Raw genomic sequence first — 19,557 nt, 5'->3', positions numbered from 1 at the left:
AAACAGTTGAATACAGCTACTACTGTACAAGGGATGAAACATATAAGAACTGTTGAAATCCAGTGGTCCTATTATTACCTAGCCCATCACATATATATCTTGCTTACATGAAAATTTAAGAAACAAATGCTAATACAGTGGAGCAGAGATTAGGTTTTGGGGACTTCCAGTACATGGTCCATTATGCTAATTTTTAAAAAAAATCTAAACCTGAATGAAATTCTTCAAAGCTGCTTGTCTTAGGCTCCCATGTTAATCATTGCTTTTATTTTTTTGGCAATAAATGCCATACAAGGAGAAAATACTACAGGTGGTCCTCGACGCACAACAGTTCATTTAATGACCGTTCAAAGTTACAATGGCACTGAAGAAAGTGAATTAGCACAGGGAAAGAGCAACTCCATTCCCTGGAAATCTGCAACACCTCAATCTGTATGATAAATTAAATCACCTCACCAATATTGACTTTCTACTGCATATGTGAACAAAAACTGCATTGCTGCCCCTATCCTTCAACTATAAAATTAATTTAGTATTTTCTAAAGTGGGAACTGGCCTATTTAGATCAGAGCCTAGTCTTGGTTAAAGTAAATGAATGAATAGAATCACTACTAAAAAAAGATTGATAACATTCTTCCCATATATTTAGAGCTCTTATTCCATCAAATGTCTTAAGTAGAACTAGATATTATATGCAGAAGAAAAGCAGAGTTACTACTAAGTAATAGCCCAAATTAAACACTGTCATCAGTGTTTCTGAGTATATTATTTTTCTTAAAACTTCAAAGAATTTGTTCAGTTTACATTGGACCAAAAAGGGGTAAATTATTAGCTTGAAATCTCCAATTCAAGTGGCTTGCTTTGAAACATTAATGGTTTCCCTTTTGTTCTTAAATTGGAAGTAGAACTCTAATACAGCAGCATGCTGTGTACTATTTATTGGTACACATTTAGTAAGACTGTGTTAAATAATCATGTTCTTTTCTCCTTCTATGTGACCCATAAATCTCTCTAAGTAAGTTCACTGAGAAATTTAGACAAAGAATTTCCTCACTGAAGATAAGATAAATTCAGTGAAATATTTAAAATGGCTAATTTTATATATCACTTTTCTGAAACTACAGTACAATTAACACTACTAACTCAAAATCCTTTCAAAGAAAGGTATCCTCTAGAGCACAGGTGACAAAGCCATGTCATCATGGTGGCGTCACATGATGTATCAGGACTTTTTTCCCCTTTGCTAAACTGGGGGTGGGCGTGGCCAGCGTGTGACGCATCCAGCCTGTGGGCCGGGAGTTTGACACCCTTCCTCTAGAGTCATCTTCAGCTGCATTGTAGTACTAGTGTGAATTGCTATGGAGTAAAAGGTTAGCATTTCCAATGTTTAAAACGGTGATCCTTTAATCAAAGTCTGATAATTGTTAAAGAGATACGATATATAGAACTGCATCCTTTGAGCCAAATCTAATATTAAAATCTCTGACCATAACGAGAGTACTGTCAATGTAGTCCAAAAACGCATTGCTATATCAACTTCAAGTATATACATGTGATACCATTTGGACGATAGTAACTACAGAACATAAGTATGTACAATTATTGTTTTAGGATTATAGCTGTGGCTAAAGACTCAATTACCCAATTTCATTAATTCAGCTTTGTCAAACTTGACACTTTCGAATGTGTTAGGAAGTTGTTAAGAGTGCTGGACCTTGAATTTCAATGTAGCTGGACAGACCCATACTGAAGACCCATATATTCGTTCACAAATGAAATGTTTGACAGAATACTGTATACATTTGTTCTCTAATTTTGTTTCTAATGTCATGGGGAAAAATAATTTTATTTCCCAGCAACAGCAAATATTTCTAAGCTATTTCTCAGCAGTAAATGTTTCTTCATATAATGTTCTGGTCAATCGCTTGTCAAGGATTACCTTCAGCTAATTGGAACCCAACGATTCCAGGACTGCGGTAAACTCTTATCTCAGTATTAGTTATAAGAGATCTAAGTTAAGGCTTTACCAGTACTTATAGCCAAAGATAATAATAAAAAGTAAGACATAACTTAATCTCATAACACATGGACAATGCAACCACCACAGTTTTAACTGGGAAATTATGAGCTTCCTAGACCAAACTAAATCGAAAAAAACACTAGGGAAATCCTGGAAACTTAGCACTCAGACAAATCAGCCTTCAACAGATGCAGAGATAAGCTACATTTACACACCATTTAAAAGTTACAGTAAAAAATCTAAGAAGACTGCAAACGCCCAAGTGAACTGGGATCAACACCAGACAAACAATCAAGAAAAAAAATAAAACCTTTAACAAGGAATACCAAGGAAAAAACCCTATTTCCACTAAAACTGGCAGGATAATTTACTGTATCTCAACAGGGAGCAAACCCCACACTCACTAGCAGTGTTGATGTTAACTTGAGTAATGAAAAGCTGGCACGCGTACAAAGAAGTTCAGAGAGAACCAAGGATTCCATAAGATGTGTTAAATTACATTGTAATATTCAAATAAATAGTCATCAAGATACTGAGTCACATCCCAAAATCCTCCAGAAATCTATTCCACATAGATTACTTCTTCTCTGTCCTAAGCAATTAAAAGTATATTGCATCAACCCAACTTACTATTGAATATGCAAGCCCAAATCATTCTTTCTATTCATTACAAGTAGTCCTCAACTTACAACCATTCATTTAGTAACTGTTCAAAGTTACAATGGTACTGACAAAAGTGAATTGTGAGCCAGTTTCCACCCTTATGGCTATTGTATCATCCCCATGGTGACCTGATCAAAATTTGGGTGCTTGGCAACTGGCATGTATTTATGACAGTTGCAATGTCCCTAGGTTTTGTGATCACCATTTGTAACCTTCCCAGCAGGTTTCTGACAAACAAAACTACTGAGGGAAGCAAGATTCATTTAATGACCGCATGATTCACTTAACAAGTACAATGATTCGCTTAACAACTGTGACAAAAGGTCGGAAAATGGAGCAAAACTCACCTAGCAGCTATTTTGCTTAGCAAAGGAAATGTTAGGCTCAATTGTGGTCATACGTTGAGGACTACTGATATTTTTATCCCAACAATGAACTAAATATTTGGATAACAGTAGACTAAAATAACATCACAAATTGGTTTTTTAAGAATTAAGAATGTGTTCCTTTGTTTTCTAATAAACCAATTAAGAAATACTGCATTTCCCTATTTTACTTGGCTACATCACTGAACTTTAACTGCCACAAAGAGCTATTTAGAAAATAAATTCTGCATCTCCCAGCCACCATATTCCAAAATTGGATTTTAAAAAGACACTTACCCCATGCCATATAGATTGCAGAAGGTAATAATATAATGCTTGGTTTATTGAAACGTGCGGGATTTTTAGCCACTCTGATATAATCCCTGAGTTCCTTAACTCAGTACGAATCTTCCATTGAGCAACGCAATTCCAAGCAACGGCCCCTATGTGCCCTGATGGTAAAGTCCTTACAATCGCTCTGGTTCCAGTGTAGACTGATTTCTTAATCTCCTTATCATTTTTGCAAAATCTTCTTATTAATAAGGTGGAACGCTCCTTCTTACTTCGGGAACATTTTTCCTCCATAATGTTGTTGGCAGTGCAGTTTTCAAAATGGCCCGGAAGAGACTTTGAAGGCATCCTTCCAGTAAAATTGCCACTTGAGAAACTGTGACCTGAGCCTTCCACACTAAGTTTTGGAGTTCCTTTTTTGAAACACAACAATTTATCCACTGACGTATCAGAAGAATCATGGAGTTGTCCAGTTTTACTCCCACAAGACGGCAGCTCCAGATAATTACAAGTGCAGGCAGTGGAATCTTTAGTGCAAGACACACAGTCATTCCAAATTAAATTATTACGCAAAGTATGTCCACTTTTTGAGATACTGTTGGCCTCTTTAACATAACTGGCATTTGTATTTTCACTTTCTTTTTTGTTGAGTGAGGACTGGCTTCTTAACGACTTCACCTTCATTTGAGATTCATCCATGTTTAATTGAATTTCGGAATACATGACTCTTCGCAGCGAAGAAGAAATCCCAGTTTCTGAATATTTCTCTTTCTTTGGAAAAGAATCATACGGTTTATATGATTGATTATGTATGGCATTACTCTTACAGTTTTTCTGTACATCATAATTTATGTTAAGAAATTCCAAAGCAGCAGGAATAAATGTGCCACCCTGCCAGGCATTTTCTCTATCAGTCATTTCTTTTGCATCTGTTAAAATAAAAATGCCAAGCAATGTTTCCTAGCAGGTTGTCTTATTCAAGTTACAAAAAAGAGCTGTATATCTGATTTGTCATTTCATAACTGGCACCTACAGAGCTTATCTCCATTATTTCCATTCTGAATGGCAAATATTGACCACAAATGAATTGTAAGTAAGCCTATTTCTTTGGAAAACAAGCTGACCCTATAACATTTTTAAAATGTGCATGTATTTTTCCTCCAAGGCTACAGTGTAATGAATGTTACCGTTACAAAGCATATAGTTCTGTAATTAAGAGTCTCCCCAAAATTCCAAGCACTTGGCTGGTACAGAATATAAATTACAGTCAGTATTTGTTTGGAGCATGACTGTATTTAAACTTGTTTTCTGCCAACAACTGATACTTCTGTCATAGAATATAGTGTTTTCCCTCTTGTACACGTCATAGGAGAACAGAACAGGAAAAGGCCCTTTCTTCTTGCGTCATGCAGCTTCCAGTTTGTTTTCTGTAAGAAAAAAAACACAGTGTTAATGGTATTAAATTACAGACTCATAAACATGTAAGCTGACAACCCCAAGGAACTTCACCCATCAGCCCAAAGATGGTATCAGGCAGCATGGGCAGAGAAACTGCTACACAACAGGGTAACTGTTCTGACTTAGGCTTCACAAAATCACGAAGCAGACTCCGACAAAACCCTTTTTTATTAAGCTAATGTGAATTCCTCTCCTTCACATCCAGCAAAGTCCTGGCAAACAGTCTTTCAAGGGTGAATTTACAAGCACAGATCTTATCAAGCTTGGAGAGCTGCCAAGCCGATATCTTCCAAGTGCAAAGTTGTACAAGAAAATCCTTGGCAAGGAGTCTCTGAGAGTCACAAACAAATCTTCACACTAATTAAGTGAACTAATTGTCTCCTGCACTCCCTTTTCGCTCCTCTTTATTCTCTATGGGAAGGGTCATTCACTGTCCACCTGAGCCTTTACTCCCGAGTTGACCCTTGTTCCTTAACTGTTCCCTTCTCCTGGCAGCTCTGCGCATGCGCACATCGGGAACAGGCTCCAGCTGTTCTTCTGCCCCACTGATCTCCGACTCCAAAGGCAGCTGATAACTGTCGGACGGCCCCACCTCCGACGCAGAGTACTCATCAGAGCATTCCACAGACTCCAGGACTGGCCCATGTTCCTCCCCAATCTCCTCACTGTCTGAGTCTGCCACCAGCTCAGCTGGCCGCTGGCGGGCCACAACAATAACTGGTACAATAGCACCAACTGACCTCTCAGGATTGGCCTTAGAAATATGGTGTCACATTGCTTCATTCCAAGGCAGCACCCCTGACAATCCCAACTCTGTCTCCCTCCCTCCAAATAATAACAGTTCCCCTCATTTTTGGGGTCAAATCTGAAAGCAGACAGGGCACAAAGGGGAATCTTTTCATTGTTTTGCCAGGTCTTGGTGGTGTATGCCATGAGGTCCATTGTCTCATCAATGATGATATATAAGGTGAGATAAACTTTATTAGAAATCCATCCATATGGAGTGGTGCTAGGTGAAGTTGCCTAACTCATCAAATCTCTCCATGTGTAACCCATACTTTGCCTCATCATTTACAGGGCCTTTACTGGGCTGGGAGGGAGCACCGCGATGGAATGATTTTTAAGACTTGGTCAAACCTGCCAGTCTAGCTGTTTATCTAAATTCACATCTTCACAGCACCCGTCCCATGCCAGTCCCAGATTGGGAGATATTTACTAGTCAACCGATGACGTCTGGAGAAATACCACCAATCTAGAATTAAAATTCATGTTTGCCTTTATTCTTCCCCACAAACTCATGGTTATTTCAACCATCTATTAAACTTATCGTTGATTTGAATTGGGCAGCCTACAAATATATCAGTATCAGTCTGTTCCCAACATTAGACTGAAAACTGACGACATTCAGAAATACAAAAGTTAAGTAGACTTATTGCAGAAAAATTAATACTGCCCTAATACATTTTTTGAACATTTCTATGTATCAAATGGAAGTCCTATTTGTAGTTGAACTACAAAAATATGTATTCCTTTTTCTGCCATCTGCATAAGGGCTTGAAGAGACAATATTCCCATGTCCCTTTCTTTAAATTTTGACTCGTCTGGTTTTACGGTATTCACGCTCCAACAAGATGCATGCTACCCCCATCATGGCTATGGTTTTTGATGAGTTTGATAATTATCAATTCTGAGGTAAACTATTGTGCAAAAATCGTTATTATGGATACATCTATAATCCAGTACAATGAGAGCAAAGGTACATCCTCCTTTTGATGTATTCAAATTGTGGTATGGTCTGGGCATCTGAACAGCAGCATAAATTGGGAAGGAAATAGATCAAGCACGGACAGATCATAGTTGATCAGAAATCAAATCATATTTGAGCAAAAACAATACAGGTAGTCCTTGACTTAAAACCATTCATTTAGTGACTGTTCAAAGTTCAACGGCACTGAAAAAAGGGACTTTTAATTGTTTTTCATACAACTGTGTGCAGTATCCCCATGGTCACCTGATCAAAATTCTTTTGAATTTTGAAGAGGCAAATTTTTTTAAAAAAATTTTTTACACTGCAAACCTCCTAAAATGGCCAGTTTTTCGTGAAAGGGCCTTTTTAAAAAAAAAAAAAAAAGGCATGAATAGCCTTTAGGAGGCTTGTAGAGTACTCCAGAGGGGGGCAAAAATGAGCAAAAAATGTCCCCTGTGTCACAAAAATGGGCCCGTTTTTTGTCAAAAAAGGGCATGGATAGCCTATAGGAGGCTTATAGAGTGCTCCTAGGGGCTGGGGGGGCAAAATTGAGCAAAAAATGGCCCGTTTATTGCCCATTTCTGCCCTCCCCAGCCCCAAGGAGCTCTCTGAAAGCCTCCTAAAAGTTATGCACAGCCATTTTTGTGAAGGGGCGGGGTTTCGGCAGGCAAAAAATGCTGTATTCAGTGTATAAGATGCACCCAGACTTTCAGCCTCTTTTGTGAGGGAAAAAGGGGCGTCTTATACTCTGAAAAATACGGTATTTACCTTTTGCAATGAAATCACTGCAAATGAAGTATAAATAAGATATATGTAATGAAGCACACAGGTTGATATTTCTGCCCAGAATCTTTAACATACATTTCTAAAGTAAAAGGAAGTTCCATTAAAACATTTGCAAGCCAGATACTGATAAATTGGTATTAAAAGAAACGAGTAGCAAAATTGGTTTTGTCAGAGCTTCTTGCAACTACTGATTGGATGAAGGAAAAGCTCTTAATTGCAGCCCCTACCAGACTGTAACAGCTGTGAAAATAATATTCTTTCTCTGAAAATAGCAGCAGGGGTACATGTTTCTCAATGTTTCCTCACGTGAGCTGTGTCATATAATATAACCAGACTGTTTGGAGGAATCAAAAAGATTGTACCTGTCGTCAAATATGCGTTCCCTTTAGGCAAATATTCATCAGTTATTTGGCTGGAAATTTTGAAGATTATGTCTTTCTGGGGCTTAATTCCAGCTAGGCTTGCATTATACTCTAGGACAGTGAGGAGCCATCAAATTGTTGCACAGCTGATCATCAGGGCTACCGTTTCGCCTGAACTGGTAGCATTTTTTTACTACCGGTTTGGGCGAACCAGTAGCATTTTTTATTACTGGTTCGGCAGAACCGGTCCGAACCAGTAGCATTTCACCCCTGGTTTTGCCTCTTGCTTGCTCATTTGGTATTTATTTTTCAGGGTAGGCTCTTTTGTTCAGGGCAGGCGCTTTTCTTTTTTGTAAGGTCTACATTTTTAATTGCATTACATCCCTACTCTGAACACCGTATTAAGAAAGATGTTTTCGCGATGTATATGTATACATTTGAACTAAACTGTAACGTTTCTCTGTGTCATATATATGTGTGTGTGTGTTTGTTGGTATAGCATAATGGTTATCTTTTGAGACCTGAATATAATGACATTTCATTTTAATGTATGCTGATTAGTGTACATTTAAAGTGACAATTAAGTTCAATTTCTATTCTGCAACATTGAGGACAATTCAGACCTATTTTTTGGATGTGTTACATAGAGCAGTTGCCCTCAACCTTTTGGGCACCAGGGACCGGTTCCTTGGAGAAGGATTCTTCTATATAACGACGTTTTACACATCTGAAGTCTCTCCTTCTACATATTAAATACACCCAGTTCATTTAGGCATTTGTCACAGAATCAGACTTTCACTCTCCTCACCAACTTTTGTTAGCCCTTCACTGAACTCACTCCTGCCGTCCTTTTTAGACTGCACAGTACAAGTAATCCTCAACTTACACACAGCTGACAATTATAGTTGTAAGGTGTGATGGCTATTGAGAGGCTCACCACTTGACCATGCAAAATTTTGCAAGCATTTTTCGGGGTGTTTCATTGTATCTTTGAGCAGTCACTAAGCATCTGGAGTCAAGGACCACCTGTAGAGGACACAGTATAGGTAAACCTTGACTTACGACCACAATTGAGCCCAACATTTCTGTTGCTAAGCGAGCTATTGTTTAAGTGGGTTTTGCCTCATTTTATGACCTTTCTTGCCAAGTTGTTAAGTGAATCACTGGTGTTGTTAAGTTAGTAACATGGTGGGTAACTGAATCCGGCTTCCCCATTGAGTTTGCTTGTCAGAAAAATCGCAAAAGAAGATCACATGAATTGCTAGGTTGGCAGAAGCTGGGACAAGTAACGGGCGCTCACTCCGTTACGTGGCACTAGGGATTTGACCCGCCGAACTGCCGGCTTTTCTGATCGACAAGCTCAGCATCTTAGCCACTGAGCCCCTTCCTATTAATATACTACATCCCAAAATAGCATTTAAGCTGGTAGCAGCTGAATCGGTGTCTGACTCTTCTCAATTTCTCCTCCTTTAGATATAATGAATTCAAGGACAACAAGGTTACTTCCTCCCAAGGTTCCAGTCACCTTTGCACTTTCAGCCTATTTTGTCCAGTGTTGTAGCCTATCGGCCACCGGCCCCTCCAGCAGCCAAATCAGATGAGGAGGAGGCATGGGAGTTAGGATCAGCATCAAGGCAACCTAAGAGCTCCAAGGGGGAAGAGGGAATGGAGCTGGCAGAGAAAGAGGCAGAGGCAGAGCCTGGGCTGTCCATCAGTACCCAGATGGAGAGTCACCAGCCCCCAGGTCTGGAGGTGACTGATGAGGAAGAGGAGGAACAGCTGGGTCCAATGCCTGACATGCGGATGCGCAGAAGGCAGAGGAGAGGAGAGCAGTGGAAATCTGTGGGCCAGTCCTTGGGACGGAAGCCCCACCGCTGCTAGCGAAGCCCCACCCTAGCTCTGGGGATAAAAGGCAGTGGGTGGAGATGAATAGATGTGGCAGACAATTATTCATTTCTCTGCTGGACGGACTTGTTAGCCTGCTGTGAGAGAGAGAGACTTTTTGCAGGGACTGCTGGCGCTCCTAATAAAGGAATCGTTGATTGATTACGGAGGGTTCGTCATGTTTGGGGAGCTGGGTCAGAATACCCTGTTAGTAGGGCTTAAGTCCAGAAGAGCAGACGCCCTCTTCATTTCCCCACAATCTGACAAACAAAATTGTCAGCAGGAGAGGACAAGAATTTGTTGGTCCACCGATTCCCAGCACAGTTAGACGTTCAACAATCTTTAGCTTTCAGTTTTTAAAAATATTACCTAGCACTGAAATTTGAGAACAGAATAATGAAAAAAAACGTGTTAAAACCAGTGTGGTATAGTAGTTAAGGCACTAGATTTGGAAGATCCAAAATTCTGGTTTTATCCCATCCTCAGCTCAACCTACCTTGCTGTTGGGGAGAAAAACAAGAAGAGGAATTTTCTACTTAAAGCCTTATGCTCCTGAACATAAAGATTAGGATATAAACCGAACAAATAGCAATTAATGTTTCTTGGATAAAAGTACTTTCAAACAAATGCAGGTAAAGGAGAATGTTGGCATATTGACGGTATAAAGATCTTTGATTTAAAATGCCCAATTCGATTTGAATGAAGTATAAAGAATGATTGTAGTAATGCACGGAATTTAATTGTAACCAATCGACATGCTAGCTGGAAGACGTATTGAAGAGTGTTTTGTGTGTGTGTTATCTGTCTAATTAAAATAATAAAAATTTAAAAAAAAACAATTAATGTTTCAAAATAATAAGCAAAAAAATTACAAGTTACAATTACATTAACTTGGACTTCCCCATCTGCTTTTAATGAATGACGTGGCTGGTGTTTGGGACAGCTAACATTTTAAGTTGGGTAAAATTTGGACACAATTTCTTATAAGCTAAATTAATTTTTACCTCACTATTCTCTTGTATACCATAGCATGGGCCCCATAGAGAAAAACTACAGTATATAAATAATTGTGTTAATAAAATAAATTTAATTCTTTATAATAGCAGACAATGAAGTCTATACAGATGCCATCAAGCCTTCAAATCCCAGGGTCTCAAATTGCTCAGGAGTTTAAAGGAAATCGCCAGCACTTTAAACTGAATTTAGAAGCAAAGTGGCAGCTACTGCAGCTGATATGAAATAGTTGTTCATGCTTTGATCGTTTTCCTTTGCCATAAGCATCCAGGCTGCTGAATTCTGCACCTGTTGAACATACCAACCTCTCTTTAAAGACAGGCCCACATGAAGCACATGAGAAGCATAAGAGTCTACTCTAGAGGCAAGCAAATATGTGTGAATGTCACAAACCTTTTTCCACTAGATGGGATCACAGCTGGTAAACTAGCCAAGCTCATAAAAAGCATGTCTATTTACCCAAGCTGTTATTTTGTCTTACTATTTCTGATTACCTTCACTGCTTTTTAAAAAGCATACCAAAACTGTATTTTAGTTCTCTTATAAAAGGAAGCAAAGCCAATACATGTAAGTCCTTGACTTATGACCACAATTGAGCCCAAAATTCATGTTGCTAAGTGAGACATTTGTTAAGGGAGTTTTGCCCCATTTTATAACTTTTCTTGGCACCGTTGTTAAGTGAATCATTGCAGTTGTTAAGTTAGTAACCCGGTTGTTATGTGAATTTGGCTTCCCCATTGACGTTGCTTGCCAGAAGGTTGCAAAAGGGGATCACATTACCGGCACACTTTATTCATTATAAATATGAATCAGTTGCCAGGCATATGAATTTTGATCACATGACCATGGGGGTGCTGCAATGGTCATGTGTGAAAAAACAATCATGTCACTTTTTTCACTGCCATAACTTTGAACAGTCACTAAATGAACTGTTGTAAGTCGAGGACTGCATGTACTTAAAAGCCCAATAACTAAGGGCCCTTCCAAGCAAAAGTATCAATCGGAATGTATTGTGCAGCTATTTCATCATTCTTTATCAGATGTTTGAGATAAAATAAAAATGTCAGTATGATTAAATAAATACTCAATTGATTTAAATAAAACAGTGAGAGAAGGGTCCAGCCATTCCATATATCCCACAGAGGATTGGCCGATTTCACAATAAAAGTTTTATGTAAAAGCACCTTCTTTAGGGACCTCTCTTTCAAGTTGATCTTGATTCCTGATGACATGACATAGAAAATTGCTTTCACCCTCCCAGGTTAGATGTTTATCACTGACACGAAAAATACTAAGCTGTTTACTCATTAGAGAAACAAAGGGAACAGTGTAAAAATCAATGAGAATTAAATATTCTCAACAGCCAAATAAAGATAGACTTAATTAATGTAGATTTGTTGGGAGTTTTTTTGGTCGCACAGCAAATATTTATGACTAGGCAATTTCCTACTATGCCATAAATTGTTTTAACACTGGCTCTTTACCACTAAGCTATAAAACTTAGTTCACCCACAATGTTCACCGAAAATAAGTTGACCTTAATAGGATGCCTATAAGTGTTAAAGGTATTTTAACAGCTTTATGCAAAGAAGTCCTTCTGAAATACTATGAAATAACTGTTGGCAAACACACCCTACCTTTCCCACCTTAGCTTTCTAATTCTGAAATCTGCAAAATATATTTTATATTTTGAGGAGAATTTCTCAGCCTTGGCTACTTTTAAAAGACACGGAGACTTCAACTCCCACAATTCCCCAGCCAACAATGACAACGACCAGGGAATCCTGGGAGTTGAAGTCCACGTCTCTTAAACATTACCATGGTAGAAAGACGCCAATTTGGCGGCCAGATTCATCAGGCCATCACAACCTGTTGGTACTGACGTCCACAAAACGAGGGTGGAACGAGGCTATAAGCAAGTTTTGCACGGTTAGGCTTAATGTCGGAACTAGCCCCGAAGAACAGAGCCGTGTCACAAAGCGCGCCCTTTTAGCTGCTCTCAATAGTCCACCATCAAACTTGGGCGTCTCTCATGCCGGGCAGCTAGAGCTCCGTTTAAAGTGGGGACTTTTTTTTTTCCCGCCTTCAAGCCCAGCGTCAGGCGAACTCTCCGGGATGCTCCCTCCTTGCAGAAACGCAACACCGCAACCGCCGCCAACAAAGTCCTACTAAGCGGAGGCTGCAAGCCTGGGACCCCCCCCCTCCCTCCCCGATAAAATAAAATAAAATCTCACCCCAGCAAACTCCTCAGCTCCTCGCTGCTGGCCGCCAATCAATCACCATTGGAAGGAGGGGCCCTAAAACCACGTCGCTGCACTCCTCGGCAAACGCGGGGAGAGCCGCGCGGCTCCCCTTCTAAGTTCCCCAGAACTCCACGGGGAGGAGGAGGAAAAAAAGGTTGCTCGCCAGCCAGGGCTGACCCAGGAGGAGGCGACATATATTTGAGAACATGGGAGGGTGTGGGAGGAAAGATTGAGGCTATATGGCAAGGGTTTGTTTTTTCCTCCTCCGGGAGGAAGAATCAACCTGAAATCTCCAACTATATTGCCTCCCGAAGAATAAATAAATTCTTGGGGAGGCAACATAGTTGGGTTGGAAAGGAAGTGGGGCCATTCCTATAAAAAAATTATAAGTAAGTGCTAATCCACTTTCATTTATTTTATTCTTGGACACTAGAATAGAATAGAATAGAATTCTTTATTGGCCAAGTGTGATTGGACACAAGGAATTTGTCTTTGGTGAATTATGCTCTCAGGGTACATAAAAGACAAGCTACATTCAGCATAAAGTGCATCACATAATGATAGTCCTAGGGTACAAATAAGCAATCAAATCATACTAGGAAACAAGCAATATAAATCCTAAGGATACAAGCAACAAAGTTACAGTCATACAGTCATAAGTGGGAGGAGATGGGTGATAGGAAGGATGAGAAGATGAATAGTAGTAGTAATGCAGACTTAGTAAATAGTTTGACAGTGTTGAGGGATGCAGAAGAGAAAAAGAAAAGAAACAAGGTAAAACAATACTTAATAGGTATAGATTATAGTTTGGTGAAGTGGTAAGCCTAAGGACAGGAGATTTTTTGCCTTAGGCATCAAGCTAGCTGGATGACTTGGGCCAGTCCCTCTTTCTCAGCCTTAGGAAGCAGGCAAGGGCATACCACTTCCCTAAAATCTGCAGTCCGGGCATTCATTGGGAGTCAAAAGTGACGCAAAAATGCACACGGCACGCATGCACACACAAAAGATTAAAAGTGCTTAAAAGTTGTGATAGTAATACATTTTCCGCTTTATATCCCCAACTGCTGAGCTCCTGTTTGGACATCTCCACTGTATCTATAGATTTTGCTTTGTGACTGTAATAAAAATTGATTTACACGTTCTGGTAGAGAGAAGTTCCCTTAGGATTGAGTCTGAAAACTCAAAAGACTAAACCTCTGGTCCCAGTGATGGACCCAGACTGGATCCTGCAAATGATTGATTGATTGTACCTTACAGATTATTGCTGGTTTCTATTTTAGCCATAGAAATCACATTCCAAATGTCTAATTTTCCCTTGTTTTGTAATGTGTTCTGTACAAGGCAGCCATTGCTGTTGAATTTGATTAAACTTCCAAGATGGATATGTATTTTCAATTTTGCTGTTGCAGCATATTCTTCAATGTTAGTCTCCCAATCTAATATTGTCCACAATATTTCTTTTCTTCAAGGTTGTACCAACCTTGTTATTTTAACTGTCAACTGCTTGCTTCTGTGGACACAAGTATGACGAACACCTTAATGCTGGACTTCTTAACCTCCCATCCAATAACAATTATTTAGGAATAAGCTTTCCTGAATAGCAACGGTAGCTATTCAGTTATTTTGCTGCAATATAGTTTGTTGTTCCTAAAAGAAGAATCTTGTGGCATCCTGCAACTGAAATAAAATCAGTTCGTATTTTATTAGTGCCTTCACAATATATTCTCAGTGTAGAGTTTCTTCACTCCCAAATCCCTACACATCTAATACAATTACTTTGTTTTTGGATTAGCATAAGTAACTACTGTATGTAATAGTATAGGGGAAATATTATAATGAATATATTTGGTATATTCTTGCAGTTTAAATATGCTCATACATGACTTATTGGGGTGCAGAGAAACCACACAAACTGCAACTGTCAGCCCAATCAAACAACGTTGAAATCCTGAATTAGGAAAACCCGGGTCAAGCCCCATCCAACCATGCAGAGAAGTGTGGAAGAGGTTCAGGGTAGGTCACACTTTAGAATCTCTTAGGATACATTTAGTAGGTTAGAAAGTTATAGCTTTAATTTGGCAAGATTCTGTCCCTTAGGTGTAAGGTAATAGAAGATTGAAGATTGTATTTTGCTGTGTTGTCTATGGGCTGGGGCCTGACAACCCTTGAAGGAAAAGCGGGATATAAATGCAGGATAGGCAGTCCTCGACTTAGGACTGTAATGAAGCCTGCTCACTATGGTTGTAAGGATGGCATAAAGTGGGTCATCATGTGACCAAGCCGATTTTTGTTGTTGTTGTAGCAGTCATTAAACAAACTATCATAGTTGTTAAGTAAATCTATGGTCATTAAACAAACCCATTGTTCACTATGGAGCATTTTTGACAAAAATCAGAAGTAAAAAGCTTTTGGCAAATAGATCATAAATTGTGATCATGTGACCATGGGTGGATGCAAATGGCTATAAATACAGACCATTGCCAGGGGTCTAAAATGCAGTTGTGATGGGGGCAGCCATCGTAACTTCAGAACTTGGTCATAAGTCTGAGGTCCCATGGAAAACAGTATGTTTTACTTTTAGAAGTACTGGCAAGGCATGCTGTCCTAGACTCAACTAAGATAAACGTCTAAGAATATACACTTTTTTATAAACATGTACTGTATACTAAATAAAATTTGAAATATCTCTTCTCCTTTTCAGATAATAGTAAAAATCTTAATGCACTCTTGTTTTTACTACTATTTGAAAAGGATAGTGCCATAGTAGATAGAATTAGGGTAGAACAAATATTGATGCTTTCAAACTTCATTGTTTTGAAAAGATTCCCGAGAATAACATGGATAGCCAAAGAGATCCACAAAGAAATGGATCCTAAATCAACCAACTGAAGTATAAATGACCAGGCTCAAATCATAATACTTTGGATGGCTGAACATCAGGACTGGCTGAAACAAGAAAACATACTTACAGAAGACCAAGCCAGATTTAGGGAAGGACAATCCATCATTGATCAATACTTAGTGCTATAACTTCTCATTGAAAAATACTCCTTCTACAATATTACTTTACACTTCCTTCCTAGACTTCAAAGCAGTTTTTGTTACCATACATGAGCCAAACTATGGGAAAAACTGGAGAACTCTTTGACTGACCAATATTTACTTCATTCAATACGTATGAAGAGACTATCACTCCAAGTAAGTTGCAATCCCACCTTCTCACTGGAACTGAGAAAGATCTAAAGCAAGGTTGCACACTGGTCTAATTCCTATTCAGTTTTTATATACTGTAAACTCCATTGTGACCCATTTCTTCAACGTGAACTTTCACTCCCCAAAACTAGCTGGAAGCCACATCTCTATTATATTCTATTCAGACGATGCAGTAATACTCCTAAGAATACTTCTTAAAAGAGTGTTGGGAGCATTAACATGTTATTGCAAGGAAGACCAGCAAGAGCTCAATGATCAGAAAACCAAAATCGATCAAGTTTCCCGTTTCAAATAACTGGGAATATTCCTATATTCTGCCAACAATAGGAAACCCCAGAGGAACAACGTCATTGAAAATTCACAAAGAAAATCACTGTCATCCTTAAATTCCTCAAGGTAAGAGGTGACCACTACATTTAAGCAGCACTCAAATTATTTGAGGCCAGGACAATAATACAGCTTGTCTGTGGCACCCAGCTGGATCCCTACTCTAATTTTGTATAATTAGAACTTGTTCAAATTTTAAGACTGATCTTCAAACCCCAAAATATGTGTCTAATGCCATCCTGAGACTGGAAACAAACCTCGTGAGAGTACAGCCTAGAATGGGATCATTTCTACTCAACTACTGGCTCAGACTATTCTGTTTTCCCACTGGCCTCACCCCACTAACTATGAGGGACGATTTTCAGTCCACATGGAAAAAGACGGTGACAACTAAAACCTTTGGGCTTCTCTCCAGTTCTTCTACTCAGCATGGGATACAATCAAGCTAAAGCGCTCACTAAACAGCGTGTAGCAGACACAGAGTCCCAATTGGACCTAGCCAGGTCCTCAACCTTTATTGCCAATGAACCCAATAGGCATCCTGCCTCCCCTATGGCATACATAACTAATCTTGAAATACCAAACCATTGGAGGCACAATATCATGCCCTGCCCTCAGTTCTCTTTGAAGGCTGATACAAGAAGATCCCCCCCTACCCAGAAAGACAATGCACCCAATGCATGTGTGACTCTGGACACATGGAAACAATAGAGCATGTACTTTTCCAATGCCTGTACCTCAACGACATTCATACTACCCTCATTTCACCACTATCGCCAAGGTACATAGGACAACTATACACCTCCCAGTTGCTCTCAGATACCAATCTTGCTCCAACATACATCATATAGAGTGCTCTGTATTAAGATGGATTTAGTTTGCCATGCTCCCCTATGCACATTATTGCTCTAATGCCTCCTTTAGACTATTTTTGAGTCACCATGTGTGAGTAGGCAGCAATATAAATTTCCTAAAATAAAATATTTTTGGGGATTTTTTTTTTAAAAAATGAATTGTAGGTTTTTATATGTACTTTGATCCTGTTCTACCTTTTATGCTTTTTAATTTATCGTGCCTCATTCACTTCATGCTGGACTTTGATCGTGATAAAGATTTGATTTGGGTTGGGTTTGATTATGTTGAAGTTAGGAGGGAGGATGTAACGAAAGCTCTTCAATAAACAAGCCCATGCCCTGGCAACCCTGTTTTAAATCAAAGCGAGTTGTTCCATGACTTTTCAAAGGATGGTAGCTACAGTACATGCACAGCCAGAAGGTGTGTTGAAGTGTGCAATCCCCACAGCACTCCTTGCTGCCTTGATTGCGGAGCCCTGGCACCGTAACAAGTCAGTAACTAATACTCTTTAATGCTTCGTGGCAGAATAAATGAAGGGAAACAATTAGCAGATTTCTCTGGCTTCATTTCCCTTTCTCATCAAGGGTTGCCTGCCAGCAGGCAAATAACCATCCATCACTATATATCTACAGTATAGTCATAGTGCAATATCGGGTTTTCAATTTCAATTATATAGAATGTAAAGGATGTATGTTTGTGTTTTTATTTTTATAATTGCAATGTACACTGAAGACAGCATTTAATATCCTTGTACAATGTGTAATGTGCAAAGTAAACTAAAACCTATATGCCTGGTGTGGAGCAGAGATGAGTGGGTGGGTGCTTGGAACGGGGTGTTTGGCCACCTGTTGTATGACCTCTATCAGTCGTGCTATTTCTGAATGCTGCCTCTAGCATTAGCATTCTTCCAAAGGAATGCTAAACCCTTATCCCAAAATAGCCCACCTGATGGCTCACAGGTACAGAGGAAGGGAACAGGGCGAAATGAGAGAAATCATCAATAACAAGGAAGTTCCATTGTCAGCTATTTACTGCGGACAGCCTGTCTGGAGGGGGCAAATGGAACACTTCCTCCCATAAAGACACTAAAAAGTACAGCTCTGTTAAGACCCCTTGTTGGCAGAGGCTACAACCCACGGCTGAGAAAACCCAGTTCTCTTTCCAGATTTAGAATCTGTTTTCTTTTTGTCTTACTTTTTGAAGCACAAATGTGGTGCTTTTTCTTTTTTTCTTATGTACAGTAGTGGCAATGTTGTAAAAGCTCAGTCCTCCCACTAGACAGTGATTCATTTCTAGAAGGAACACATTTTGAAATCCCACTGCAAGACTGAGATAGTCTTACTAAATTTCACATAACCCTTTAAGATCCAGCGAATTAGCGTCGTATGTGTTTAATAGCTGTGGGGATTTTATATGCCTTTTACTGGGGGGAAAAAAACCTTCAGAAGGATGCGGGAGTAATCTTAAAAGTGAATGGGACACAGAATTTAATTCTAATTGGAAACCATTCTTGGATTATAATTCTATATAGAAAGTAAGGCACATCCAAAAGTTGGGTTTTATATTGTAATTCTATGTACAATTTACAGTTTACTAGTTACAGTGTTGAATGATAGTAACCAAACATTTGAACTCACATTTAACAATATAAAATAGATACAAAGGTTCTTGTAACAACATAAGCTTCCAATAATACCAATTCTTTGTGATTTTAGTTTGGTTGTTTATCTGTTCATATTTTGTTACCTGTATTTGATTCTTCTATCCTTCTATCATTTATTTCTTATTTCTTTCAAAAACACAAGAAAATGGGAGGGGGGGGGACTTCTAAACAGTGCTGAGTATGTAGTTGTTTATTTAGGAGCCTATGTAATGCTGGGTAGCACTTTCTGATGTCCCTAGAGAAATTAGGGGTCTGGTGTTTTCTAGCCCAAGCCAATAGCCTTGATCACAGCAACTGGACGGAAGAGGTTGTGCCCACAGCATTCTATAGAAGGGTAGACCCTTGTGATATCATGTCAGCAATCACATTGTCTCTGAAGGATGTACTAGATCACATCCATCCCAAACATTGTAACAGGAGACAAGGGAAAGCCCTGGAACAGTTGGAGATCATTGTGATGAAGGCCAGTGCATGAGCACATGATGTCACAAAACAAATGATTACTAGAGCATGTTTGTGCCAGTTAGCGGGATTGCAGCATAATTCATAAGAACTCCAATCCCCTTCAGATCCCTAGAATTCAAGCCACACAGACATTCTTTTCTCTATGAGGATTATCTGGATTGCGCAAGCAGCAGTTTTAGTCACAGTACATTTCCCCTGCGT

The 19,557-nt window shown here is 39.2% G+C and overlaps 1 protein-coding gene across 5 annotated transcripts in view; it reads right to left on the bottom strand.

Moving 5' to 3' along the window:
- The window catches only part of PLCE1 (phospholipase C epsilon 1), a 172,248-nt gene that overhangs the window by 131,319 nt on the left and 21,372 nt on the right, over positions 1-19,557 (bottom strand). For 3 of the 5 annotated variants that reach the window (XM_081953904.1, XM_081953907.1, XM_081953908.1), the window contains exons 1-2: positions 12,825-12,998; positions 3,346-4,766 (exon numbers count right to left, since the gene is read on the bottom strand). In XM_081953904.1, coding sequence (XP_081810030.1) covers positions 3,346-4,257 — 912 coding nt within the window. In that variant the 5' untranslated portion in view covers positions 4,258-4,766; positions 12,825-12,998. Of the gene's footprint in view, positions 1-3,345; positions 4,767-12,236; positions 12,286-12,824; positions 12,999-19,557 lie in introns of those variants that run through there. The other 2 variants (XM_081953905.1, XM_081953906.1) reach the window with 2 other exon arrangements.

The sequence above is a fragment of the Natrix helvetica genome, assembly GCF_964273705.1.
Source record: "Natrix helvetica genome assembly, chromosome: 5".
NCBI classification, from domain to species: domain Eukaryota; kingdom Metazoa; phylum Chordata; class Lepidosauria; order Squamata; family Natricidae; genus Natrix; species Natrix helvetica.
The sequence above is the reverse complement of the archived record's forward strand: the minus strand, read 5'-3'. Positions and strand labels throughout refer to the sequence as shown.